Raw genomic sequence first — 27,916 nt, 5'->3', positions numbered from 1 at the left:
GGGCACACTGCTGACAGGATCAGATGGCTGGGAAAACAGAGCAGTTACATAACTGTGTTTACTATGGCTCAGGTGGCTCTGAGAAGGCAGAGTGGCCCCCTGACAAAAGGTAGTGCCAGAGGGGGGGGTGAGGGAGGGGAGGGGGGGGAAGAGTCACCCGGAGGGCGGGCCTGTGAGATGATAAGGGAGTCCGGAGATAACGCACTAGGATGAAAGGAATCTGAGTCTGCTCTGTTGTTGACAACAGCCGCGTTACCTAGGGCAGCCCTGTAGCCCCAGCCGCTCACTAACACTACACCGTGCCAGCTGTCTGCGGGTTGGGGCAGCAGCAAGTAGAACTGAGGCTGGAGAGGGAGGAGTCGAGAAATCAGACACCTGGTTCTGGGCTGAATCTCTGGACTTTGCTACTTTTCCCCTTTCATCTCCCACTTTTCAAAGAGGAAGGATTCTTGTCTCTAAATACGGGCGGAACAAGTGCCTGTCATGGTGCCTAATGCTTTCTGTCCCCACTGATCTCTCACCCTCTCCTCTATGAGGCTGGTGGGCATCAGGGAGCAGGGTGGAGGGGCTTGCAGAGTGCCTCCTTGGGCCAAGCACACAGTCTAAGACTCTGGGACGGAGAGTGACTTCCATTGGTGCCAGAGCAAAGCAGGCTCCGCGCTGAGAGAGGGGTGAGCCGGGCAGAGCCTGGGCGACAGGAGACAGAGGTCAAAACGGCCCTGGAGAACAGCTCGGGGCTCCAGCACAGCCTGGCCGCTTCCTACAAAGCCGGGTGCTGGCTCCCCATCCCCATAGAGATGACGCCGGTAGCCTCGTGAGAAGCAGGAAGTGGGGACCCTGGTCAGCTCAGTTGCACCGTCTACATTAAATATTTATCTTGGAGTCCAGGTTAGAGCCCTAGAGGATAAGAGAAGCTCGCTGCTGGTGAGAGGGGGGCATGACCAGGATTCCCGGAGCTGGAAGATCTTCGGCGCCACCATCTTTGGAGAACAAGGAAGAACATGAAAGAGATGTGGCCCCTCTTAGCCGCGAGGACCGTGACAGGTGGGGACCGAAACTGGCGACAAGGGAAATGGGCGCAGCTCTTGTCCCTGGGGGAGGGGAGAGGATGGTGACCAGGGGTGTCCAAGCTTCACAGGAGGGAGCACGCACGGCCGCCAGCCCTCCTTTCGGCAGCTGTTTGCTCCGAGTGGGGCTACTGTCCCTTCCCCACCCTTCCAGCTTTCCAGAACCACTGAGTCTTGGGGGGGGGGGGGGGCTAAGAGGGGATCTCCTTCAGCTCCCTGCCCAGTGCAGTAAGTGCCTTGACAAAGGTACCTACCCCACACCTGCAGACTGGGAACCCCTGTGATCCTTTAAAAGCTCTTCCTGGGAAACCTTGCATCTGCCTCCAAGTGTGCACCTATCGGCCCCCCCTGTGCCAGCCCAGCCCCCGAACACTGGGAGCTGGCCAGCAGCCGCTCCCCTCAGCCGAAACAGGCCTCCTTCCGCTGTTGGTCTGTGACACTGGTTCATGCTGGTTCCCCACAGCCAGGAGAGCCCGTTAACTGAATGAGAAAAGATCAACTTAATGGCATCAATGATTGTAGACATTAAAAAAAAAATTGTTTCGTCTTTTCTCCACTCCCTCCCTTCTCAACTTTTGAGTTGAATGATGCGCTTGGAAAACACTAGTGCAGCGATTTTCACCTCATGCAGCACATCAAAACACGTATTTTTTGCCAATCAGATAAAGAATAGGTATAGTTTTGATTGATTTCAAAATAAAAAATAATAGTAATTATCTACCCATTTTGCTCCAAAGTGATTTTTTAAAAAGTCAGGTGCCCATACTTGTACATAAGGATTTCTGGTACCAAGAATTAACCAATCAGATGCAACCTTATTATGCGACGTGACCAATAAGATGCAAGTCTATTATATGACCTATATATTTATGGTTCAAGACTGGGCAGTCACACCAGAGGGCTATTGTCATTTTTTAAGTTTGACAGTCTAAGGGAAAAGAGGTCAGTGCTCCTGACTAAACAGGTGTTGCATGTTTTAAAAATTCTTGCGGCGCACCGGTTGAAAATCGCTGCTCTAGTGCATGGCGGCCTCAGGACACCAATCTTACCCCTAGTAGGAATGCATTGAATGTTTTCCTAACTTATAATTGATCACTCTCAAAATAGATCTGAAATAGCCCAATACCTCTTTGCTATTCGGTTTGGGGCTTGGGGTCCCTGAGCCAAGCCAGGGACTTTCCTGTTCGCTGTGAACACGCATGGAGTACCCTCACTTTCTGTCACAGGCCCCGCGCACACACACAGGCCTGGGGGAGAGGGGGGAGGGGGGAGGGGGTGGTCAGGGAAGTTGGCGGGAGCCAATGGGTGCGGGCTCCTGGGACCGGTGTCAGAGCAGCGGGAACAGCGGAAAAGCAGCGAGATCAAAACAAACGCGGTGTGTGGGAACACGGAGACCTGGTCACCCTGTCCTGGCCACAGGGAGCCGCCCTCATCCTCTTCAGGGGCGTGGCTGCGGGGGGCGGGGTGCGCTCCCGGGGGCGGGTTTCCTCCTGGGCTACGCTCCGCGGGGCTTGCACGTGTGAGCATCGCCCGCTTGGCAGCGCACGCGCGTGTGTGTGCGTGTGTGTGTGTGTGTGTGTGTGCACACGCCCAGACGCATGCCGACACGGCCCCACACCTCTGCCTTGGTCCGCGAGGCCCCTGGGCCTGCGGGCCGCCCTATCTCGGCCCCCGCCCGGCTGCAGCGCGGTCCCGTCCCCGGGCCGCCGGCGCCGTATCAGCGCGGGCCGCACCCGCCTCTCTAATCGCTCGCGCCCTTCCTCCGTCCTGGCTCCGCCGAGCAGCGGCTCCCTTCCCACCCGCTGGACACGTCGCTGGAAACTCTGAGTGGCGCTCGCCCCCACCCCACCCCCCCGCGCCCGCCCCGACGCCAGCTTGCGGTGGGGGCCGGGAGGCAGCTGGGAAACCAGAGCGGGCTCCCCGGGGACCCTGGCGGCCCCTCCCGGCGCCTCCACGCGGCCAGCCCGCCCCGCCCCGCCAGGGCCAGAGCGTCTCCGCGGCGCGACCCGACGGAGGCCACTTGCAAGCCCGGACCCCCGCCCCCGCCCCGGCCCCGGCCCCGCGGGTCCCCCGGCCGCCCCCGTGCGGCTCACAGTCCAAACTGGAGGAAGGCAGATCGCCGCCCGCCCGCCCGCCCGCGCCGCTCCCGGCCTTCCTCCCGGCACGCGCTCGGCCCCGTCCATCCCGCTTCCTCCTCGGGCGCCCAGCCGCGCGAGCCCGTCCTGACGCGGTCACGAGGGTGGACCGCACAGCCCGGGCCGCTCCCCGCCCGCCCTCCCCGAGGGCCCGCCGCGGCCGCGCCAGGCTGGAGTCCAGCTGCGATGCCCCGTCCTCCCCGGCGTCCTCAGTCCCCGCCACCTGCCACCTGCTCGCTGGGGAAGGTAGGTGTGGGGAGGGGGGGGGGGGGCAGGGCGCAGTCGGCGGCCCGGAGCCCAGCCCTAAGAGCAGAGCAGGCACGGAGCCCTTCCCCTGGGGACCTTGCCCCAAACTCTGGGATGGAAAGAGGGGAGAAGTATTCCCCTCGATCCGCAGAAAGCGAGATTGGAGAACACCTGTCCTGTCCACGTGGGCTCGTAGCTAGAAACCCGCGAGGTGCCTAGGACAGAGCTCCAGGCCGGGGCACCGTCTCCGGGGGGCACAGCCCCCGACCACAGCACAGCCCCTTCTCCTCCCCCAGCCCTTTGGAGCTGGCTGCGGAGGTGGAGGGCTGGCTGAATTCTGGGGGGACCGCGAGGTTCCCTGGCACCCTCTGTCCTCTGCTGGATGTGAAACCAGTTTCCCCCATGCCTCCCTGTCCCTATGAGAAGCCCCCCTTAATGTCCCTTGACCAGGCTGCCAAGCAAAAACTCAGCCCGCCCTTCCACACCCTCCCCTGCATGTCCCTGGAGCTGCGCCGCAGGGAGAGGTAGACTTCCCCCTCTTACCCCCCCCCCCCCCCAAGGATCAGCAAGCCCAGAAAATGCTGTGGGGGACCTCCCTCCGTCAGGGGGCACAGCAGGGTGGGACAGATGGAGGCTGGGGAGGGAGCAGGGTGGGAAGGAGGCAGGGTCAGCTGACAGTAGGGACGGCTGATGCTGATCTCGCAACTTGGCCACAAGCAGTCAGCTGGGCTGGGAGGGGGTGCTGCTAGGAACCAGCCTGCCCGGGATCCCATCTCCGCTCTCTCTGCCTCGATGTCCCCCATGAGGGGCGGGAGAGCTGCAGGAACAGGGTGTGTCTGCATGTTTTATTTTTGGTAGGCGTCCTAATTGGATCCAGCTGGTGAGCTGCCCCTCTGGCCTCAGCTCTCCACTTCTGCCCACGGGCAGGGATGGGCACAGGCAAGCTATGCCCCCAATAGGTCTTTCAAGGGTCAGAAGAAGTCCGCACTCAGACCAGAGACAGGGAGTTGCCCCAGCCTCGTTTGTACCCTCCAGCCCCCACTGGCCTGAGCAGGGACTGGGTGCAGGAGCAAGCATAGCCCCTCTTGTACCTGCATCCCCTGTTCCCCGTAACTCCTGTGCTGCTCATAGGACCCGCACCTCGAACTGCACACTCCCGCCTGCAACTGACACCCTCTGTACTCACAACCCCCTGCTGCTCACATGCCCCACACCCGGTGGTACCCCCACAAGTCACATGCACAGCACTGCACTTACCTTCCACCACATGCACCCAGCACCTCACAAGGCCCTCCCAGCAGACCCCTCAGGCACACACAAGCCTAAATGAACAAAAACACCAGAGTGGGTCCAGCCCTAGAAGGTGGTGATGGTTGGTTCAGCTTCTGGCCCAGTCCTACCTGCTCTGCACCCCGCTCTCCAGGTAGGAGAGCCCTGTTGGACAGCCCCGCCCCCTCCCTCTCCTGGATGCCTGAAGCCCCTTCCTCTGAGCGAACATTTGCAGCGGGGGAGGGGGGGAGGGGTTAAAAGAACCCGGCTGGCCAGTCAAGCATGTTGCTCCCAAGAAGACCCTCTGTTGAAAAACAGCCTGAGGTGTAGGAGAAAGTGGTGGTGGTGGTGGTGGTGGTGGTGGTGGTGGTGGTGGTGTGTGTGTGTGTGTGTGAGCCGGGGAGTGGTTCCTGTTGCCTGGAAATGCCCCCACGCGCTCCCCCTTGGCCCTGCTGGGCAGTAGGCGGGTGGCCTTGCTGTGGCCCAAGGCCTCGCCCAGCCCCAGGAAGCCCTGAGCCTGCTGGTGAGCAGATGCGCACACAGGGCCCAGGGCAGGCAGAGGGAACTGAAAGTCCTGCGTGCCAGGCCTCCTCCGCCAGCTGCCCCCGTTCCCTCTGCCTCCCCCTGCCTCCCTCTGGGGGAATGCGCCGCCTGTGTAGTGAGAGCCCCAGAGGGGCTGGCCAGCAGGCCGGCCAGAGGCTTTGTCCCGCAGGCCCGCTCCTGGCCAGCCTCCCCTCCTCCTCGCCCGGCCTCCCCTCCCCCACTGCCACCCAGAGCTCCTGCCCAGCCTAACAAGCGGCCCATTGTGCCTCTGGGAGCCGGCACTGGCAGCCTGCAGGCGGGTGCCCAGAGTGGCCTGTTTCCTGGGTCCTGGAGCTCCCACCCAGCTGCCCTGACGCCCTCCCCAGCCGCCCCCTCCTACCCCACCCCGAGGTCGAGCCCAGAGGGCACGGCAGCTGGTCCAGCAGGGCTTCCCCTTCCTCCTCCTTCCCCACAGAGGCCGCGCGGAGGAGCTGCTGGCACACCCACAGCCCTCTGACCTTGACCCAAGTATGCAGGCCCCACCCTGCAGCCACCCCGCGGGGCTCAGCCTGGACGACTTCATCCCTGGCCACCTCCGGGCCCATGTAGGGCCCTTCTCCAGGGGGACTCGGGTGAGTGAGACAGCGAGGGACAGGGTTACTGTGGGCCCGTAGTTGGTGGGGACCTGGCAGGACAGGTGGGGCGCAGGAGGATTAAAGGACTGGAAGCTGGGAAGGGGGTCAGAAGAGAGCTCTAGGGAGCCTCCCTGATTTCCCGCAAAAGGGTCAAGCTGGCCCTGGAGCCCTCGCCACGGGGTACGGCTGTGCCCTGGCAGCCATCCCTCCCACCCTTCCATGCCGCTCCTGGCCCCTCCCCACAGGTGCCTGTGATCCGGAATGGTGGCTCCAACACCCTTAATTTCCAGTTCCATGATCCTGCGCCCAGGACTGTGTGCAATGGGTACTTCCCAACCCGGAGAGAGGCCTCCCGGCACCCAGGTGGGTCTGCTCAGCAAAACCCGGTCCAGGAGCCCAGTGGGGGGCAGGGCCTCTGAGCTCCTCTAACGGGCCGCTCCCGGGGTGAGCATGCTGGCCCTTGAGAGTGAAAGCTGTGGGAGAGCAGGCTGACACATCCTTCCCCTTCCTCCCCGCAGTGCCAGGGAAGGAAGTGTGCAGGGGACACTGCCCTGGGGCTGGGGGACCTCCAGCAGCCAGTCAGTGGCTCACACTGGGGATGGAAGGGGCGAGGAATGTGAGCACATGTGGGCTGTAGAAGGGTGCAGGGGCTGAACCCCACGAGGGCCTGAGGCTGCTCCCCACCACAGGTGGGCAGGCAGCACCGAGAGCCTGTCAGGTCCTCGGCTCCTACGCGTCCCCGCAGCCTGGGCCACAGGGTCCGAGAGACCCTGGGACGTCCTCCGTGCGGGGCCCACCCTGGGGCCCTCTGAGGAGCTGGCACCTTGGTTGCACATTCCCGTGGGGCAGGCACTCTGTCAAGGAGTTTAATTCCTTTGACAAATAATTGCTGAGCACTTGACCGTGCTGAGCCTCACAAGCCTCATCTTCTCCAACCCCTGGCAAAGTATGGACCCCTTCCCAGTGAGGAGCTGAGTCTCAGAGGGGTTCCGGCTCGGAGGCTGAGCCCCTTAGGCTGCTGCCCCGGGGCTGAAGGGTCCGCGGAAGTTGAGGCCATGACAGCCACGTCTGGCGAATAGCTTCTGTCCCTTATCGAGAGCCTCCCTACTGCGTGCCAGGCACGGTCACACCCTCTAGGTCCCCCTGAATCCTTGCCATGATGACCCATGAAGTGAAAACTGAGGCACGGGGAGGCTGATGGTTGTGCCCGAGATCTCCCAGCCAGTAGGGGGCAGATCTGGAGTCTGAAGTCAGATCTGTCCCCTCCAAGCCCAGCACCTTTTCTGCCCCCTGCTGCCTCCCCGCTGGGACGGCCCAGCATTCTCTGCAAGTAATGATTCTCAGCCCTCATTCCGGAAGCTCTTAGCACAGCCCCAGGAAAGCAGAGCCGGGTGGGCACAGGTGTCTCAAGACAAAATCCGTTTTTATTCACTTTAACTAAAACATAAACAAACAGAGGCCCGTGGTCCTGCTGAGATGATAGCATCTGCCTCCCCAACTCCCACAGGCAAGATGTTGAAATGTTTAAACCCACGGGGATCAGTATTCCGAAGAACCACGGGACGGACAGGGTCAGGCGGGCCCCCCCCGCCCCCCCCCCCCCCCGTTGCTAATGCTCTCATGCACACCCTGCAGACCCTGCTTGGTATCAGACCTGGCCAGGCCCTGGGAGCCGGCCCGCGGGGACCCAGAAGACCCCCGCCTCCCAGCACCCCCAGAACTGGTCAGCCACATGGACCAAGGACAGCAAGCGGCGGGATAAGCGCTGGGTCAAGTACGAGGGAATCGGGCCCGTGGACGAGAGCGGCATGCCCATTGCCCCCCGATCTGTGAGTCTAGAGCTGGGGACCCACGCTGAGCACGTCTGTGAATTAAAGTTGGGGCAACCAAGGCTGTACCCCAAACATTTCAGACTAAAGCAGGGGTTCAATCAGGGTGGGTTTCAGGGGTCGTGAGCCCCACAAAATCCCAGGCCGTCATGTGTCTGAGTTGCACAGTGGTCTGTGGGGTAAGAGAATGCCCCCTGGCTCTCAACACTGGAGGGCCACTGCTGGCAGGCGCCCCTCTTAGATTCTAGTCCCAGGCCTGGCACAGCGCTCATGACATGGTCGCTGAGTGGCTGACTGGCTGAATGAGTGAGCACAGAGTCCTGAGTGGTGAGCGTGGATGGAGCCGGGCTCCAGACTCCCAGCGGCTCTGCCCCCCGCACCCGGCCCATGCCTGTCTCAGCCAGCCACCTGCCTTTAGTTCAGTTCACCATCTCCCCATCTGAACCTGAGGTCAGTAACATACCTTTCTGCCTTCCAGGGCTATCTGGAGTCTCAGGTGCGGCAGGGGATGTGAAATCACATTTCTACCTATATTACTGCATTAATGTTTCATCACATAGAAGCACATGTTCTTTGTAGAAACATCAGAAATATAGAAAAGTGAAAAAATGTGAACCACCCCAAATCTCACAGCATCGGGGTCATCACTGATGGAGATCCTTTCCATATCTTATCTATAATAATAAAAGGGGAATATGCTAATTAGACTGGACGTCTTCTGGGCATCATTCCGGACGTCCTTCCTGATGAAGCCGGGGCCAGAGGGAAGCCAGCCAGGGTCCCAGGTGCCAGAAGGAAGCAGGTGCCGGCAGCCAGGGGAAGGAAGGCCTACTCTTGCACGAATTTTCATGCATCGGGCCTCTAGTTCCTATATAATACCCTACATGAGGTCATTGCCAATAAAGACACCCCCCTCCCCACTGGGGCTCACAGGAAAAGGGCCCAGTGAGGAAAAACGTCTGTGGCTTGGTATTAGGAGGGCGGCCTGACATTGCCTTTTCCGATCCCAGAGTGTTGACAGCCCTAGAGACTGGTACCGGAGAATGTTCCATCAGATTCACCGGAAAATGCCAGGTGAGACACCAGTGGGCTCCAGCTCCAGGGGCTTCGGGAGGGAGGGGCAGAAAAGGGAACGTGCCTGCTCGGGGAGCTCTTCTGCACCCACCCCAGGCTCTGTGCTGAGTGGTTCCCAAAACAGGCAAAGGAAGAATCCTCCAATCTCCTCCCTGTTCTTGGGGGCGGAGGGAGGGAACAGTGACCAGGCACTGTCCCCAGTATCCTTTGAGGGTATTGGGCATCCAGGAGGTCACTCATTCATTCAGTTAGTCCCGTGACCATGTATTGAGCACTTACTGTGTGCCAAGCACTATTCCAGGTGCTGAGGATAAAACAGGGGACAAAAAAGAAGGTCCCTGCCCCAGTGAAGCTTAAGAAAGAGGGAGACAGAATAAGCAGATAATAAATATGCAATACAGCAGCTGGCGGTCAGCACTAGGGAGCAAAGGCTGGGGCTTACCCAGTGCAGGAAAGGCCCCTGCTAAGTGGCATCGGAGCAGAGAGCTCAGGGGGTGAAGGAGTTAGCCCTGCAGGGCAGGGGAGGGGTGCTGCACCAAGGGGACCCCAGAGACCCAGGGGCAGAAGCAAGTCTGGTATGTTCTGGAGTATCAAGGAGAGGCCAGAATGGAGCGAGGGGTCAATGGTGGGAGATGGGATTGGGTCCCGGTGGGCCTTTGGGGCCATTATAAGGGCTTTGGCTTTTATTCTGCAAGAGCTGAGCGGTTCTGAGCAGAGGAGTGACATGCTCTGACAAGCGATATCTGGAAAGGCTCATGCAGGCTGCCAGGTGGGAAAGACAGGGCAGGGTGGCCGCAGGGGACCAGTTAGGAGGCCTGGCTTTACCCCAGGCCAGAGGCCGCGGTGCCTCAGACCAGGGCCACAGCAGCAGGCCTGGTGGGATTCGGAGACGGAGTCCCGGGAATTTGCTGATGGATTTGCAAGAGAGGAGTCACAGCTGACTAACCTGCGCAGGTGGAAGGATGGAGCTGCCACTTACACATGCAGGGAGGACTGCAGGGGGTGTGGGTGTAAGAGGTGCCGTTTTAGATGTGGGGCATCCACGTGGAGATGTTGAGGAGGCCGTTAAGACACGAGTCAGTTGTTCAAGGGCCACGCCTGGGCTGCAGGCGGGGATACCTGGGACTCATTCAGAGAGATTTTGATGCAAATCCGCCCAAGTATTCTAATGTGCAGCCAAGGTTGTAAATCCCTGGAATAGCTGTTATTTTTTTCACCAGAAGATTAGATAAGATGGCCTGGGGAGAGGGAGAGACAGAAGGCCCAGGACTGAGTCTTGGGCACCGAGTGGCTCCGGAGGTGAGCAGGACGCGGCCACGCAGACCGAGAAGGGGCAGCCGGAGGCGGCGGAGAACCAGAGTGGTCTCCCTGGAGCCAAGCGGAAGAAACATTGCAGCCGGAGGGAGGGACCCACTGTGACAACTGCTGCTGATGGGCGCGTGCCGTGCCGTTGGAAGTCACGGGGTCCTTGAGAAGAGCAGGCGGGGCAAGAGTGGTGGGGCTGAGCCTGCTCCACAAGAAGGGGATTGGAGGCCGTGAGTGAGGGCCAGCCAGCCGCTGCTGCAAAGGACAGCAGAAAGCTCCAGAGTGGGAAGAAGGCCTGGGGTCAGAGCGGGGTATTTTGGTTGGCGTTTGAGGAGCTGTTGGGGCACGTCTGCTTGCCTAGGAGATCGAGTGGGTTGGCTGATCAGTTGCTTCTCCTAGGAGGCCCCGGAAAGTCATGAGCACCGTGAGGAGTGGGTCTGGGCAAAGGGGGAAGAACATGCATTTAGGAGGGGGTGCAGAAGGGGCAAGAGGGAGAAGAGGAAGTGGCCTTCCCCTACCCGAAGGGGTGAGGGCAGGTCTGTGAAGGTCAGGGAGAGGATCTGTATGGGAACCAGGGAGGGAGGAGTAGGAATTTGGGCAAGTCCCCTGCCCCGGTTGGCTGGCTCAGGCCTTAAGTCTGCCAGAGGCATTTCAAGCCCTCCCCAGATCTGCCCTCCTAATTCCTTCCCTCCCTCGGGACATTCTTCAGGCCCTGACTCAGTCCCTCGGCCCCTGCTCTAGGCAGGAGGGAAGCTAGGAGCAGCTGAGGCAGCCTCACAGGGCACTCCGACCTCGCTTGCTGTCCCATCCCTGACCCGGTCCTTTCTGCTCCCGCAGACCTGCATCTGGACTGGACCTTCGAGGAAGCACCCAAAGGTGAGGGGGTGGCCCGCCCAGCTTGGCCTTGAATTTGACCCTCCCTGCAGCCACACCTGGCTCTGGGGCTTCCCAGTTGGCTTAGTTCAGCTTGAGAAGTTTGTATGCCCATTTCCGGTAAGCTCCCAACCCCTGGCAGGCGGCATTCAAGAACCTCAGCTTCCCTGTCCAGTGAATGCCCAGCCCTGGCGGTGACTTCTCTGGGCCTCTCTTTCCTGATCCCTAAAATGGGGACACTACCTACCCCAGAGCTATTTTGAACATTTCTTAAAGAGAGCAAAGCTCTTAGTGCAAAGCGCACATTCAGGGGTCCGGAACACCACCCCTTTTCCCAGGAGCTACCCAGGACTGTGGGTATGGGTGGGTATGGGTGTCAAAACCTCCAAAGGTCAACCAGGTGACCTCAACCCCTGCTCTCACCTCCCCCACCCTACCTGTCTCCTCCCACCTGCAGTGGCTTCCTCCTGTGCCACCTCTGCAGACTCAAGGTGTCCAGGGCCCCAGCAAAGACCTGCATCCCGGCCAGGCCAGGCCTCCTCTCTGAGCGGGTAAGCCGCCATGGGGGAGGGGCCTGGGAGCTGCAGAGGGGCCCTGGCTTCCCTGTGGGGACTGGCAGCCCCTGGTGGCAGCAGCTGGCACAGCCTCAAAGTAGGCAAGCAGGGGACCTGGCTCCCCTCACAGTTCAGCCCCTTCCAGGACCCCCACTACTCCAGGCACTCCCTTCCCCGCCAGGGCCCAAGGGGAGTGGCAGGCAGGGGTGGACTTGGCACCCATCCCTGGTCAGGACCCCCGTGATGCATTGCAGGAGTCATCACCCCAAAGATCCACAGGTACTATGGGGTGGAGAGCCGGGTGTCCCACGAGTAGGTGTGGATCTGTGGCCGTCCGCTCCGATGCCTGGGAGAAAACAAGGGCCGGAGGATCCACGTTTCCTCCCAGGTGCCGCGGAGAGAGGAGCCCCTCCAGGGAGGTGAAGGATGCAGCTGCTTTTCTCTGTGCAGACCACACAGGCCCAGGCCCGGCTGCCTGGACCTGGAGGGGTTCGACCCCACCTTGGGAATGAGGAGCTTTGCCCTCAGTGAAATCCACGAGCTTCTTATTCTCTTCTGGGCGAGATTCACCTCATTAGCATAGCCATTAGGGGCCTCTGGCTCTCGGCATCATCAATAAGAGAGAGGCTACCAGCTCAAGAACTGTACTCAGGGTTCTGGATTCCTGCTGGTGTGCCTTGAGCAACTTAACCAGCCCAAGCCTCAGTAACCCCACCTGTTACGTGGGGATCATTGAGTGGTCACGAGGATTAAGGCTCATCGAAAGTCTCCACAAACATTACTAATATAGACTTCATCATGACAAGAGCTTCCTTAAATTGGGAACAACATATTCCATTCTCATTACCACCAATATTATTTTGAGAATAGAAAACAGAGTCAATGATTACAGCCAACAAATCCTGACCCTGGGGTCAGACATTCCATCATTTGATAAGCTTGGTACAGTCATTCCATTTAGTGAAGACATCCAAATTCAACAGAGGCTGGAACCTTTAAGCCAGCCAAGAAGGAATTCCTAGAGGGGACGAGGGCCAGTGTGGCAGTGCAGTGCCTGGAGTGTGGCTGGAGGGGCCGCCCAGATGAAGTCATGAATTCAGCGCCCTCAGAGCAGTGAGGCCCAGGGCTCTGAAATCACATGCCAGGGCCCCAGGGCCAGGGCTGCAGGCTCTTTTCCTGCCCGGGGCTTTCCTCGGACTAGTGTATAGTCCCACACCCTTGGGCACAGGTGCAACCAAAAAGACCAGCTTCGCCGAATAAGCACCGACATACATCGCCACAGTCACGGCGCAGCCTGAACGCAATTGCAGGCTAGTCACCAAGGCCAGCAGGAAAGGGACTGGCCACTCATGGAGCAGGTGCATGTACCAGGCCTTTCCTGGGCGCCTCAGGGCATATGTCCCCTCACATAAGCTTCACCACACCCTTGCGTGGGCAGGAATCATTCTGACGTTACAGGCACTGAACAGGTGCCTGAGGCTCTGGCAGTTCAGTAAATTGCCAAAAGGTAGCACAGCCAAGTGGTGGAGCCGAGATTTGAACTCAGAGCTCATAACTTTCCACACGTTAACGCTGCTCCGGGGCCTGGAGCAGGAGAGGACGGGGCTGCAGCTCCCTCTACCAGGGCTGTGTTCTCACTTGTGTCTCAGTTTCCCTAAAAGGAAGCTGAAGAAATGCCCTTCCCTTTCTCTAGAAGAAGCTGGGACCCCTCTGAAGAGTATCCTAGAAGCACCTTCAACTGTAACCCTGGAGCATTCTCCTCCCTGCCCAGGACCCCGAATCAGGTAGCCCTCCAGCACCCTCCCCACAGGGTCCCCAGCGCCTTCTCCGCCAGGTCCCTCTGTGAAAAGAGCACAGATAATGCCCTTTTGGGTGGGACCTGTGCAGCTGGCCAAATCCAAGTAGGGGACTGGTGGTCATAGGGCTGGGGCAGTGGCCTGAAAGCCTGCCCAGGGTCCTAGTGCCCCTCTATCAAGCTGATGCCTACCCACCTCCATGCAGGTGCCCAGACGCAGAGAGAAAGCAGACAATGTCTGGACAGAAGAATCTTGGAACCAGTTTCTGCAAGAACTAGAGACTGGACAGAAGGTGAGTGTGGGCCTGGTCCTCAGCCAGTGCATTTTGGCAAACGAGTTCGCCCCCTCTGACCCACCCTTCCCATCTTCAGCCCAAGAAACCTCTGGTGGATGACCCTGCTGAGAAGCCCTCCCAACCCATTGAGGTGAGTGCTGCAGGGAAGGTGGGGGAAGGGGAGACAGCAATGTTGGGGGACCAAGGAGAATCTCTGGGTGCTGTTGGCCCCAGTGACCATAGGCAAAGGACACAGATCCCAAAGCTCCCATCCTCCCCAGTCCGGCACAGTTTATCTTTGTATCCCCAGCACCCACCACAGTGATGGCATTCAGTAGGCACTCAAACATGCATGGAATAAATGTGTGTTGACCAAAGCGGGAGCAGAGAAGAGTGGTCAGTGCGGACTGGAATTTTCAGGAAGTATTCTCAGAGGTGGAGCTGAGCTCTGAGGAGTTGGGAGGGTTGTGCTAGGCAGAGGGCGCTCAGGATGGGGAGGCGCGGCAGCCAAGTCTGGCCGGCGGGATGGGCGTGGAGGGGAAGCAGGTGGGTACCGGGAAGCCAGGCTGCGGAAGGCCACGACGACTTGATGGGAGAGAAAATGGGGATCCCTGCAGGCTCCTGATTAGATAAGTGACCACAAAAAATGGCACAAGCCGGAAGTCCCAAGGACTATCTTGGGAGTACCGGATGGGTGAGCCTGTCCTGGCCCGGCGCCCTGCGCTCTGCGCTCTGCGCCCTTCGGCCAGCGCCCCCCCCCCGCCCTCTCCCCCCCCCCCCCACACACACACCGTGCACTGCTTTCCCTCCCCCAACCCCGCGTTCCCACCGCCCAAGTCTCCCGATCACCCGCCGCAGGTCCTGCTGGAGAGAGAGCTGGCCAAGCTGAGCGCGGAGCTGGACAAGGACCTGCGGGCTATTGAGACCCGGCAGACATCTCCCAAGGTACCCACCTCCCAGGCCCCTCCCGGAGACTGCGCCCCGGATCCGCAGCAGCTGGGCTTGGGGGAGAGGGGCCACCAGAGGCGTCCCTCGGGCTGCACTCGGCGCGACCTCGGGCAGACTTTACCCCCGTCTGCTCTGCGCCCTCCTCTCTCCAAGGCTGGGCGGGACTTTTCCCAGTGCCGCCTCCCAACCCTGCCCGGTCGGCTCCGCCTCAGCCTGACGTCCCGGTGCCGGGCTCCGCGCTCAGCCCCGCACCTCCCCCGGACCTCCCGCCCCGCACCTCCCCGCCCCGCACCTCCCCGCCCCGGACCTCCCCCGGACCGCAGCTCGCAGGGACCTCCCTCACTGCCGCCCACCACCGCCCGCTCTCCCGGGCTCCCTCCCTCTTCCGCACCCCGCTCCCGGCGCTTCCTCCCCGGCTCCTCGTCTCCTCCCAGTTCCCCGCCCCGCCCACCCGCGCTCCTTCCCGGCCGCCAACTTTTCCGGAGGCGGTGGCCTGGCTGCCCGCAGCGGACGGTCCTGGCCTGACGCCCTCTCCCCCACAGGGTTCCCAGGTGCCCCGACCGGCCCAGGAGCCACGGTCCTCCGCGCGGTGAGTGGCCGGGGTGCGCGGACAGCTGCGGGGCCGGGGCCGGGGAGGGGACGTGGCGAGGGGAGGGGTGTGGAGTTGGGGGAGACGTGGAGGGCGGCGAGTGGCCGGCGGGACGGGGCGCTGCGTGCCGCAGGGGGGCCGGGAGGGTGGCAGGTGGCTCGCTGGGACCGGGCACCGCTGGCCGCTGGCGGCCGGCCTGGCCCTTGGTGGTAACTGCCCTCCGCCGAAGAGCGGGTGGCCGCGCCCGCACTTCCCAGCGCACCCCGCCTCCCCGCGGGGCCGGGCCGCACCCTTGCCTGGCCCACTGCTTGGGAAGTAGGACGTCCTGTGCCGAGGCGGCTGGAGCCGGGGGGAGACCTTGGGCGGTCGGGGTGAGCCTGGTAGGGCGTGAGGCCAGACAGGTGGCTGGCTCACTCACTGTGTCCCCGCAGCCCGGCCTCTGCCTGGAGCCTCAGCAACCCGAATGCACTTTACCGGGGCGCCTCCTGGCCCCTGAGCCCCCACAGAATGGCGGATGGAGGAAGCCCCTTCCTAGGTCGTAGGGATTTTGTCTACCCTTCCTCGACCCGAGGTAAGGACCAGATCCCGCCCCTTTTCCCACCCAGAGGCCCACCACTCACCAGACCTGGTGCCTCTGGGGTGTGGCAGGAAGATCCTATAGCCCCTGCTTCCACTGGTGCCAGTGGGTGAGGACCCCATCCCAGCCCCCCCCCCCCCCAGGCATGCCTTCCCACGCTGAGCTCATGCTTCTCCGCAGACCCTAATGCCTCTGAACGAGGGGTCAGCCCTGCCAGGAAGGAAGAAAAGAAGGTAAGGGGGTGGGAGCGTTAGGGTCGGGGTGCAAGGAGGACCTGGGGTGGGTCCTGGGGTCACCCCCTGTGTCTTCTCCCCCTGCCTAGAGGAAGGCTGCCAGGCTCAAGTTTGACTTCCAGGCACAGTCCCCCAAGTAAGTGCCCTTCTCTCCCCTCCCCTGCCCCTTGGGGCTGGCTCTGCACTGGGGGAGAGGGGAGAGGGGAGGGGGGCATCCCCAGGAGGTGGAGGGGACTCTGGGTGTGCTGCACAGGGTCGTCGGGAGGGCCTCAGCTTGCCGATGTCCTTGCTCTGGCCCGCAGGGAGCTGACCCTGAAGAAGGGTGATATTGTCTACATCCACAAGGAGGTGGACAAGAACTGGCTGGAGGGGGAACACCATGGCAGGCTGGGCATCTTCCCTGCTAACTACGTGGAGGTGAGCTGGAGCCAGCAGTAGCCCTGGGGGTGGGGGCAGGGGTGGGGGCAGGGGGGCGGGGACGGGGGAGCAGTTGGGTGTGCAGAGCCCTTACCCATCCATGGCTTCTCTCCTGAGCTGGCTGCCACAGCTCACAGGTTCCCTGAGATGTGACCTGTGAGCTCCAGGGCAGGGGCCATGCCTCAGCCTCATTCGTAGCCTTGGCCCCCACAGCCTGGCCCAGCACTTTGCCTGAACTCAGGAAATGTTTGTTAAATGAGGGCTAAAGCTGGAACCCAGTCAGCGGGGGAGAACCAGGCCTGCCAGCGCCATCCGTGTCCCAGCCTCTCACCATGCAGAACCCATCTCTCTCAAGCTGTCTTTGGGACGAATCCTAATTACACCTGGCACGAGTACAAAGTGTGCGATGTTTACAAATCGCGTATACATGCACTCATTTTCATGTGTACAGTTGACCCTTGAATAATGCAGGGGTTAGGGGCACTGACCCCCCCCCACAAAGATGACCCCCACACAAAGAGCCACTTGTAACTTTTGACTCCCCCCAAACTTAACTACTAATAGCCTGCTGTTGACAAGAAGTCTTACCCATAACATAAGCCTTCCTGATTAATAACTATTTTGTATGTCATATGTATTATGTACTATATTTTTACAATAATGCAAGCTAAATCATAAGGAAGAGAAAATACATACATTTTATGCATTTATGACATAACCTTTTTAAAACTTTTTTTGGGGGGATATTTCTAGGCTACCTGGTTCATGTGTGAGTTTTTACAAATTGTTGGAAATCTCCAAAAATTTTCCAGTATATTTACTTGAAAAAAACCTGCATATGAATGGACCCACACAGTTCGAACCTTTGTTGTTCCAGAGTCACCTGGATTACCTCCCTGTTTCCTCTCATTAACCTGGGAAAGTGATAGATCTGCCCCATTTTACAGATGGGCTTGCTGAGGTTCAGAGACAAGTTGTTAAGTAAAAGATCCAGAATCTGAATGAAGATATAGATTCTGGATTTTATATATATATATATATTTTATTGATTTTTTACAGAGAGGAAGGGAGAGGTTTAGAGAGTTAAAAACATCGATGAGAGAGAAACATCGATCAGCTGCCTCCTGCACACCCCCTACTGGGGATGTGCCCGCAACCAAGGTACATGCCCTTGACTGGAATCGAACCTGGGACCCTTCAGTCCGCCGACTGATGCTCCATCCACTGAGCCAAACCGGCTAGGGCGGTTCTGGATTTGATAGATAAAGGACTGTCAGTTATCTTTGGTATTTGTGTCTTTTAAGCTGTCTAAATTATTAATTTAAAGTTGTTCATAATGTATCCTTATTATCATTTTAATGTCAGTAGGATCTGCAGTGATGTCCTTTCATTCCTGATATTAATAGTTTGTGTGCTCTCTGATTCTGGCTAGAGATTTGTTAAATTTATTGATCTTTTCAAAGAACCAACCTTACATTTTATTGATTTTTCTCTATCTTTGCTTTCCATATCATTGATTTTTGCTGCTTTAGTATTTCCTTCTGCTTGGATTAGGTCCAGTTTGCACTTTTTTTTTCCTAGATTTTTAGGGTGGTAGTTAGATGATTGATTTGAAACATTTCCCCCTAATATATGCATTTAATGCTATACATTTTCCTCTAAGCACTGCTTTAAATGCATCCCACAGATTTTGATTTTTTTTTTCATTCAACTCAAACTATTTTTCCATTTCCTTTGTGACTTCTTCTTTGAACTGTGGGTTGGGTGGTTGTTTTCATTCAGGCTTTTGATACAACAGACATCAGCAGCCCTCTCCCACCCTCAGGACTCTCTGAGCCTGAAATTTCGCAAAGTATATACAGTATTCCGTGTCATCAGTCATTTAGATCTTAATATGAAATAGTTTATTAGCATCCTGGCCAGTGGTGCTCAGTTATTTGAGCATTGTCCCATGTACTGAAAGGTCACTGGTTGGATTCCTGGTGAGGGAACATACCCAGGTTTCAGGTTCAATCCTGGTCCTGTGTGTGCAGGAGACAAGTAATCAATGTTTCCCTCTCCCCCTCTTTCCCTCTCTCTCCCTCTCCCCCTCCTTCTCCGCCTCCTCCTTCCTTCCTCTCTCTCTCTAAACTCAATAAAAACAGCCCTGGTTGGTGGCTCAGTTGATTAGAGCATCATCCTGATACGCCAAGGTTTCAGGTTTTATCCCCCGTCAGGGCACATACAAGAAACAACCAATGAATGCATACATAAGTAGAACAACAAGTCGATGTTTCTCTCTCTCTAAAAATCAATCAATAATAAAAATTTAAAATCAATAAAAACATTAAAAAATATATATATATTAAAAAAGAAATAGTTGATTCGCTTTTTGATTTTTATGAGTAGGGTGAAGCAAAGAAAGTAAGGAGATTCTGGGCAACTGGTGGGGTAGAAGCGGGGGAGGAAGAGGGACACTGGGTCCTCGGCAATGGTAACATGTTAGCGCCTCACTTTTAGAGCACGCCAGTAGGTGTGCCTGGCTCCTTGAAGCTTGTTTCCGTCTGCCCTCCAAGTTCAACTCCCTTCACTGAACTGCCCACTGCCCACTCCAATAACGCCCACTCCACACACCCCCAGTGCAGAATCCTCCTCCAGGGCTCTTCTGGGACTCAGCAGCCCCCTGGCTGTGCTTACCCCTGGCCACACTAGGCTTGTGTCTGGTGTCTGTCCCCTCTCTGGCCTGGGGACAGGTCTTACCATTACCACCTTCTCTTTGTTGCCTCCCCTTCCCAGGAGCCCCAGGTCTGTGGCCAATTCATGTCTAGGCTGAGCCTTTCTCATTTTCTTCCTTACTGCAGGTGCTGCCTGCCGATGAAATCCCCAAGCCGCACAAGCCCCCCACCTACCAAGTGCTGGAGTATGGAGAAGCCGTGGCCCAGTACAATTTCAAGGGGGACCTGGAGGTGGAGCTGTCCTTCCGAAAGGTGCGGCCAGGCCAGGCAGGAAGTGGGGGTAGGCAGGGACTGGTGAAGACGGAGGAAATTTGTACAGTAAAACATTTTTATTTTTTTTTTAAATATATTTCTTTATTGATTTCAGAGAGGAAGGGAGAGGGAGGGAGAGATAGAAACATCAATGATGAGAATCATTGATCGGCTGCCTCCTGCACGCCCCCTACTGGGGATTGAGCCCGCAACCCAGGCATGTGCCCTTGACCGGAATCGAACCTTCAGTCCACAGGCTAATGCTCTATCCACTGAGCCAAACCGGCTAGGGCTACAGTAAAACATTGTTAAAAAGAGGATTGTATCCACCTTCATCTAGTATTTTTAATTTTTTTCTCAGTTTCTTTGGATTAATTTCCCTTAACGTAGCCCATATTTTAAAAGTCCCAAACTTCTAGAGTAGTGCTTTTTTCATTCCAGGTTGGTAGGTTTTGAGGATCACAATCAGCATTTTTACTGTTTTCATTTTTTATTTTTATTTTTGTAATCCTCACCTGAGGATATTTTTTTCCATTGATTTTTTTAGAGAGAGAGTGGAAGGGACGGGGAGAGAGAAACGTTGATGTGAGAGAGACTCATTGATTGGTTGCCTCCTGCACAACCCAGACCGGGGCCAAGGATCGAGCCTGCAACCAAGGTACTTGTCCTTGACCTGATTCAAACCCACAACCCTTCAGTCTGCAGGCTGGCACTCTAACCACTGAGCAAACCCAGCTAGGGCATTTTTAAAAGAGTAAAGTGGAAATATTAGAAGGCCTTGCATGTAGCCTGGCTAGGTAGCTCAGCTGGTTAGAGAGTTGTCCCAATATGCCAGGGTTGTGGGTTTGATCCCAGATCAGGGCACATACAGGAATCAACCAATGAATGCATAAGTAAGTGGAACAACAAGTCGATGTTTCTCTTTCTCTAAAATAAATCAACTAAAAAAAAGAACATGTAGTAAGGGTATTCTATCACATTTTTAGGCATTTATGCCCTGGCCAGTGTGGCTCAGTTGGTTGCACATCACACCATACACTAAAAGGTGGAAGTCCGATTCCCGGTCAGGGCACATACCCAAGTTGTTGGTTCGATCAGCAGTCCAATCGGGGCATGTGCGGGAGGCAACTGATCAATCTCACATTAATGTTTCTCTCTCCCTCCCTTCCTCTCTCTAAAATTAAAAAAGAGATATTTTTTAGGCATTTATGTCTGTGTGTGTGTGTGTGTGTGTGTGTGTGTGTGTGTGTGGTTGTTACTACAATACAATTTTTATGATAGATCGTGTTCAAGAAAGCTTAAAAAATGTTGTCCTAGAAAGCAGGGTTTGGTCTCCCTTTGGCTGATTTTTGGGGCAGAAGCCATGAATGCCCCTAGTGAACGTCCCCCAGAAGAGCTGGCCCCAGGGACAGAACGGGGAGGAGGTGGCTGGGGGAGAGGTGGGGGCCGGAGAGGGCTGGAGACCGCTTCCCCTGGGCAGCCCCCTTGGCCTCAGTCGTGAGGACCTGAGGAGGCACCAGCTGTCATCAGGGAGTTGGTTTGTTGGCAGTGGTGACAGGACCGCTCAGTGTGGAGGCAGGACAGGGCCTGTGGGGGTTAGGGCCTGGCCAGTGCTTCTTGCCAAGCTGCCAATGACGCCCTTTGCTCCTCACAGCCACGCCATTGCTATCCTCACTTCGCCAGTGAGGAAACCAAGGCTCAGAGAGGCAAAGTCAGCTGTCCAAGGCCACACCGCGTGGAACTGGCGGAGCCTGGTTTGGACCCGTGTTATTAGCCACCAGGCTCCCCTGTGGCTTCTGCTCCGTGGCCAGGCAGCCTGTGTTTGGCTCCTGACCCTCCACTTCCTAGCTGGGCGACCTCGGCATACTAGCAGCCTGCCGACCCCTGGGAGCCGATCCCTCTGGGTATCCGTGGAGGCAGCCGTGGGTGGGTGCGTGTGCCCAGGAAGCCCTCCAGACCCTGACTCCTTTCTCCCGCAGGGGGAGCGCATCTGCCTGATCCGGAAGGTGAACGAGAACTGGTATGAGGGGCGCATCTCGGGCACCGGGCGCCAGGGCATCTTCCCGGTCAGCTACGTGCAGGTGTGCCGAGAGCCCCGGCTCCGCCTCTGCGACGAGGGCCCCCAGCTCCCCGCGTCTCCCAGCATGACCGCCGCCCGGCTAGCTGCCCGGCACCCCGGCTCCCCAGTAACACCACGCAGTCCAGCTGACCCCACCGACTGGGGGGGCCGGACCTCCCCCCGCCGCACCGGCTTCTCCTTCCCCGCCCAGGAGCCCAGATCCCAAACCCAGGTAAGATGACCTGTTTCAGGTGGAGAGCTGACCCCGCCCTCCCGCTCCCTGCCCCGTGCCCCCCATTCCTGTGACGGCTCACTTCAGAACCCTTCCCAGACCGCCCCAGGACAGACTGGTGGGGTGACTGACTGGGCAGAACCTGGCATTGCAGCCCCACCCTGGCCCTGTGGACCTCTGAGCCCTCCAGTTGGTTCTGGCCCTCGAGCTGCAGGGAGAATAGGATAGGCAGCCGGCCCTCGGGGCGGGGGGGGGGGGCGGGGGCCAGAGCCAGCCCAAGCCTCCTGACCCTTCAGACTCCACTTTTGTGACTTGCGCCTCTCAGCCTCGGGCACAGGGTAGGGCCCGGAGCCTGGGGGGCGGGCTGCTGGCCCTGCTGTGATCTTGGGCATATCACTTACTGTCTCTGGATGTGGGTCTTCTCACCGGTAGAATATTCCTCACCTGCGGAATGAGGATGCTAATTCCCACGACAGAGGGTCGTTGGGGGGTGGTTTGAGCTACACATTTATTCTTGAGGAGAGTCACTGGTCCCCATCCTGAGGGCTCACAAACAAGCCCGTTTGCTCCGCAGTCATCGCTTCACTCAGCAAACCAGTGTGAGCGGCACAGGCGGTGCGCGGGCAGAAACCGGCCACCTGCCCCACCTGTGCCGGGCAATGTCACAGGCCCCCCGTGCTGTGGGGACAGAGGGTCAGATGAGCAGAGGGGGCAGAGCTGCCCGGGGAAGAGGGGCCATTTCACTTCTTCCCCCTCATGCTGCCTTCACCCACTTTTCCTCCCGTGGACCCCCAGAGTCTCAACACCCCTGCGTCTTCTCTGTCCCATCCTGGAGGTGCCAGCCGTGCCGCGGACCTGGGGACCTCCTCCCACAACACCCCTCAGATACACTGGACCCCGTGAGTGCCGTCTGGGGGAGCTCGGGCAGGGGTGGCGGCTGCATCAGGCAGTGCTGAGCACACCGACCCCCTTAGCCCCCCACCCCCACCCCCCGGCTCCCCAAGGTGGGTTTGGGAAGCTCCTGATTGGTAGCGCTAGTTCTTGCTGTGCTTCCGGGTGACTTGGTGGCGAGGGGGGGCTACTGTCGTCAGTGCTCCTGACCTGTCCCTGTCAGCCCTGTGGCCCCCTCCCTCCGCCCCCAGCCTCAGTCTCCTCAGTTCCCAGCCCTGAGGTCAGCGTGGAAGTGTGGGAGCCGGGAGAGCAGACTGGAAGGCCCTGGGGGCGCCGAGGAGGCAGGGTCTGGGTGGTTGGGGCTCGGAGGGCAGGGAGCAGGCCTGGGGAGGAAGAGCTGGAGCTGGAGCTGCCGTTCCAGGAGCTGGGCCAAGGCTGCCGGGAACACGGAGAAACCCTGGGAAATCCTTAGGACGTGGCAGCACTCGGGTTTAGACTCTGGGTCTGGGCTCAGGAAGGGGTGAGGGCGCTGGCGGTTGCCATGACAATGTGTCCTGCAGGTACCGGGCCGTATACCAGTACAGGCCCCAGAACGAGGACGAGCTGGAGCTGCGGGAGGGGGACCGGGTGGATGTCATGCAGCAGTGCGATGATGGCTGGTTTGTGGGTATGTGGGCCTGCGGGGCGTGCTGGGGGGCAGGCTGGAAGGACGTGTATCTCAGGGTCCTGGAGGGATGGGCCAGGGGCAGGCTGGAAGCAGGTATCTCGGTCCCTGCGGGGAGGTGTAGGGGAGATGTTGGTTCAGCACAGAGTCCTGGCCTGACCCAGCACATCCACCTTCTGGCCTGGCTGATTCCCCAGAGCCAGCGCTTCTGTTGTTGCCTCCATACCTCCAAGAGGGATGAGGCCCAGGTCACTGATTAAGTCAGTTCAGACTTGGACCAAGTCTCACACCTGTGTGTCCCCCACTCCCCCCCACCCCCGAGTTAGCAGCTAGCTCCCCCAACCCCTTTCCACCAAAAGGAGAGCGAGATCCCGGCCCTCAGAGCTGGTCCAAGGGCAGCTCAGGCAAAGGACGGAAGCAGGAAGCCTCACGTTGGCCTTGGCCTGGTCCAAGGTGACCAGCCCAGCAGGTGTCACATGCCTGCTTCCCCAGGGTGGGCAGCCCTGTCCAGGCCTCCGCTTCAGAGGCAGCGAGCGGCCAGGGTGCCCGTGCAGCAGGCTGCGCGGCCTGAAGTCTTGGGGGGGCGCCTGGGCAGGGGTGGCCTCAGGGGCAGTCCCTTGTGGCAGCCCATCCTTTCTCACCTGAACCCCAGCACCTCTCCGGTGACCAGGCTGCAGCCATACCGGTGACTGTGAAGTCCTAACTTGTTAACGTCCTTGCCTCGGAGGGGTGTCTTTGGGGCACATTCTCATTTTACTCTGTACAACTTCTGCTTTTCAATTTCTTTGTAACTAGCAACGTTTTGCAAATTGATATAGACAAGAAGAAAAGCACCACCTTTGTGGTGTAAGCCTCGTGTGCTTTTAGAGGGAAAGTTTAGAAAGTTCAATTTCTCGGTCACCTTAACACCGGTTAAATGTTCAGTAGCCACATGGGACTTATCATGGTGGGCAGTGCAAGTCAGGGAAGGCTTCCTGGAGGAGGCGTGGGAGCTGAGCCTTGAAGGGTGGCAGAGCAGGAGAGAGCAGCCCTCCCGGCAGGGGAACAGTATCAGCAAGGCCTGGGTACAAGGTGGGCCTGGGCTACTCAGAAGGAAATCAGGATGCCAGCGGGCCAGGAAGGGAAGGCCCAGGACTTCCGTTTCGTATTCCTAGCATTCCCCCTTCACCACCCCAGGACACAGGTGTTTTTTTGGGGGGTGGCGGACAAGAGGCCTGAATTTTAGGCCTACTTCTACCCCTAAACAGCTGAGTGCTTTGGGGGAATTCACTTGGCCTCCTAGGCCTCATTTGCCCCATCTCTAAAACGAGGGTGTCATACTAGACCAATGAGATGCCCACGGATTTAGGTTCTGTGATTCGTCCTCCTGCTCCTTGCTTTCCCGAGGAAGGGGGGAGTTATTCCGTGCTGTGTGCAAAGTTATCCACAGTTGCTGAGTGCTCAGATTGGTGGGTCCCTATTGCATTTAGCAAGTGCAGCTTTGCTTATCTAAGCTTCCGCCACTAGCAGGCAGGAATGGGGAAGACAATTCCTCCCTCCCTGGGACATGGACTCCACCTGCAGTTCTGGCCTCTGCCAGCAGGGGGCAGGGCCCTCATCTTTCCTATTTTAAAAGGAAGTGTGGGAATGATCTTGGTCTTTCCTCTTTCAGGTGTCTCCCGGAGGACCCAGAAATTTGGGACATTCCCTGGAAATTACGTAGCTCCGGTGTGAGAGGTCTCCATGGCAACTCAGAGCCCAGCCAGGATGGAGTGGAGAGCAGTAGCACTTCTCAGAGGGAGAGAGGACCCCCTTCCCACATCTTCCTCCCCAGGACCTGGCTGCTGGCATCTGCAGACAACCCAACAGCCTTCCCCTTGGAGCCCCCTCGAAGCCCCGTGGACTGACTCCCACCCACAGCTCACAAGCATTCCTTTCACAGTCTTTTTATTTCCTCCCCTACCCAGTTCCCCAAATACAGAGGTCTGCTTTGAAGTGGAGACTGTTTCCAGGCCTTATTGAGACCAGACCCCCCGAGTCCCCCACCCCCACCCTGCCATGGCGTTTCCTCTAACAGGGACTGGCTCCCAGCTTCACCCCCATGGGGTTCCTCTAACAAGGAGCAGCTTCCTAACCTCACAGAGACCAAAGGCCGCCTGCAGGGGACTCCTCCCCTGTCACTGCAGCTGGCCAGCTGCCCCCTGTGCCTTCCTGCTTCCATCTGGGCCTGAGAGTGGGGTGGGGGGTGGGCGCCGCACCTCTTCAGCATGTGGGGTCTGGCAAGAGGTCTTACCTGAAGGCCCCCTTTTCCCAAAAGCTGCCAAGCCCGGGGCCTGTCCTGCTAACTGTAGTGCCCAGAAAGGTCGGGCTCAGAGGTCGGGCCCTCCTGCCTCCCCGCTCCCCCCAACCCTCAAGTCCCCTCTGGAAGAGAATGTAAATAAATGTGGATACGGGGACCTTGCCTTGCACTCCTTTTGGGTGGTGATGGTGAGAGAGGGCCCCTCCTGTGTAGGACTGTGGGAATTCATTCTTCAGTGAGCTGTGCTGAATCAGGTGGGATGTGAGCGTGTGTGGGGGGGTGTAGGGGAGGCTGGAAAAGCAGCTTGATTATCTCTAAGATCTCGGGCCCCAGGTCTCAGGCAGCACTGAGCAGCCCCCAAAGGACTAGGCAGCTGTCTGATAAGCAGGGCAGAGAGGGAGAGAGAACACCAACGTCACAGGGACCAGGGTGAGGCCTGATTGTGGGGAGAAACCAGAGATGGGAGCTGAATGTGGCCTTGTGTGCAGGCTGTTTTGATTCTGGAGCCAGCGTGGGGTTGCTGGACTGGATGACACGTCTTAACTGCTCTGCTCCTAATGTTTTCCTTCTGTGCGCTCCATTCCACACCAAAGCCCTGCGTGTCTGTTTACTTTCCTCTTTAGGCTCGGCTTGGGGTTTTGAGCAATCGATGGTGGGAAGCTGGGAGTGGTGGGCCACAGCTAGCCAAAGCGACTTCTCGCCCAAGGCCTCAGAGTCCCAGGGCATGGTGGTTCCTGTGGGGTGACGGTGGTGGCACGCACCGTCTGGGCTTGGCTGCCCTGCCAAGGAAGGAAGGCACCGTTCCTGGCCGTGCTGGGAGCTGAGCAGGGCATACGGTGCTACATCCCCGCTATCTGCCGTGAGCGTCCCAGCAGGCAGCTTTGACCCCAGGAGGAGAGAGATGCAGTTGTCTGGGTCACATCGTTATAAAATGCTGAAGTCAGGTTCATGACTGTCTGCACAAAGTCAACCGGGCACTCCTTGTCCAGAGGCCTATGGAGAAGGAAGGTCACATATGAGGTCAAGGACTTGTGCAGGGCGGTCCCGGGCCGGGCCTCTTTCACATTCTTTCTGCAATCCTGTCGTCCAGGCCTGTCGCTTAAGGTGCCCCCACCCTAGGTGGGTGGGAAGCGGTGATGGGGCCCGTTGAGTCAAGGCAGGTGGGTGAGGCCTGTGAATGTCAGGGCTGTGGCCTGGCCCTGACTGGTTCCTTGAGCCTGGGTGGGGCGGGGCCCAGTGGTGGTTAAACAGCAGCTGGAAGAACAAGACCTGTGTGTCCTCCTTCAGCCACTCTGGCCAGCCCAGTCCTCACCATGGTCTGTTTCTCAGTGGACAGGTCCATTCTTCGGGATCCCACTAGCTTGTTCCTGATCCCTGTCCCAGCTCCTTGGCATTCCCTCATGCCCTCAAGTAAGGTATCAGGGTTGAGCCTGCCTTTACCTGGGGCAGAAACCAAATCCACACCCTCTCTTTGATGGGGACCTGAAACCTTGGCAGCAAACCAACCCCAGGCCCCTGGGCTGCCTGCCAGGAGATCCCTGATGAATGATGACCACTCAGGTGCCTTGATCTGGCCCGATGGGGGGGGGGGGGTGGTGGTGGTAAGAGAGGGTCAGAGGCCTAAGTGGGGAGGGGGGCCTGAGGGATCAGAGCCAGAAAGGACCTTGGGCCCCTGGGGCCGCTGCTCCCATGAGAGAGGCGAGGTGCCCAGAGGCACAGAGTGGCTTAGAGCAGAGCCGTCGTCCCTTCTGTTCCAGGGGTCATGCCCTGCCACTTTGTCTTTGTCTTGAGAGTTTTGTGAATGCAGAACCCTCAGAGCAGAGATCCTGCCGATGAACCTGTCCATGTGTCTAGAGACTGTCCAAGGCAAAGTCAGGAGCACCCAAAGGTGTAAAACAGATTGGGGGGGGGGGGTGTTAATCCATTCAAGCATCAAAACAATATTCATTCCAATATTTATCCAATGCCCTGCTGGGAGGGAATGACTGCTGTGCTAGGCTCTGGGACTGGAACAGTGAACCAAACAAAAACCCAGCCTGTCCTCTGAGGAGACTGTGTGCAGGCAGCTTTATATGGGAGGGCAATCCGTACAACTAGGCACTGTCCCATTTTACAGATGGGGAAACTGAGGCCTGGAGGAGCTGAGGACATTGCCCAAGGTCACACAGCTAGTAGAGGCAGACCTGGCATGTGAGGTGAGGTCTGTGTGACCCCAAGGCTGTGTTGGCACTCCCTCTAGCTTTCTGCTCCCCAGGGCTTCTGGCCCAGGCGGGGGCTTGGACAGGTGCATCAGGTCAAGCACGCACATCACTAGGCCTGGGAGCAGTTAGTGGGAGCGTGGCTTACGCACACGGGGGACAGGCTGTGGGAGGCTAAGGACAGGGGAGTAGCAGGCTGGAGGCAGCTGGGCTGTGTGTGCAGAGGGCCAGAGACCCAGGGCATAGGTAGGGGAGGGGGGGTGAGGGCACTCCTTGCAAAGGGAA

General features: G+C 58.4%; 1 protein-coding gene across 3 annotated transcripts; it reads left to right on the top strand.

Annotated features, from left to right (window-relative positions):
- The first annotated feature begins 922 nt into the window (after window positions 1-922).
- On the top strand, window positions 923-25,008 carry SORBS3 (sorbin and SH3 domain containing 3). Of its 3 annotated transcripts, none has more exons than XM_079771219.1 (21): window positions 923-1,044; window positions 5,715-5,871; window positions 6,120-6,237; window positions 7,510-7,703; window positions 8,714-8,777; window positions 10,920-10,958; window positions 11,413-11,506; window positions 13,203-13,293; window positions 13,511-13,597; window positions 13,677-13,730; window positions 14,438-14,524; window positions 15,070-15,116; window positions 15,548-15,687; window positions 15,874-15,926; window positions 16,016-16,062; window positions 16,229-16,343; window positions 19,184-19,309; window positions 21,289-21,600; window positions 22,396-22,499; window positions 23,052-23,158; window positions 24,807-25,008. In XM_079771219.1, the coding sequence occupies exons 1-21, from the start codon at window positions 938-940 to the stop codon at window positions 24,866-24,868; spliced, it is 2,205 nt and encodes a 734-aa protein (XP_079627345.1). In that variant the 5' UTR covers window positions 923-937; the 3' UTR covers window positions 24,869-25,008. The 3 variants fall into 3 exon arrangements, with proteins under 3 accessions (XP_079627345.1, XP_079627344.1, XP_079627343.1); XM_079771218.1 differs by lacking the exon at window positions 923-1,044 and adding an exon at window positions 3,093-3,448 and having other exon boundaries at window positions 6,165-6,237; XM_079771217.1 differs by lacking the exon at window positions 923-1,044 and adding an exon at window positions 3,093-3,448.
- The last annotated feature ends 2,908 nt before the right edge of the window (window positions 25,009-27,916 follow it).

Source organism: Cnephaeus nilssonii, assembly GCF_951640355.1.
Source record: "Cnephaeus nilssonii genome assembly, chromosome: 5".
Taxonomy (NCBI): domain Eukaryota; kingdom Metazoa; phylum Chordata; class Mammalia; order Chiroptera; family Vespertilionidae; genus Cnephaeus; species Cnephaeus nilssonii.
The sequence above is the reverse complement of the archived record's forward strand: the minus strand, read 5'-3'. Positions and strand labels throughout refer to the sequence as shown.

Excerpts from the sequence above, each read along its gene's own strand:
- SORBS3 (XM_079771219.1), top strand. The coding sequence starts at position 938 with ATGACCAGGATTCCCGGAGCTGGAAGATCTTCGGCGCCACCATCTTTG. Across the intron at positions 6,238-7,509 it reads AGAGGCCTCCCGGCACCCAG|ACCCTGCTTGGTATCAGACC; the intron begins GTGGGTCTGCTC and ends CACACCCTGCAG. Across the intron at positions 23,159-24,806 it reads CGATGATGGCTGGTTTGTGG|GTGTCTCCCGGAGGACCCAG; the intron begins GTATGTGGGCCT and ends TTCCTCTTTCAG.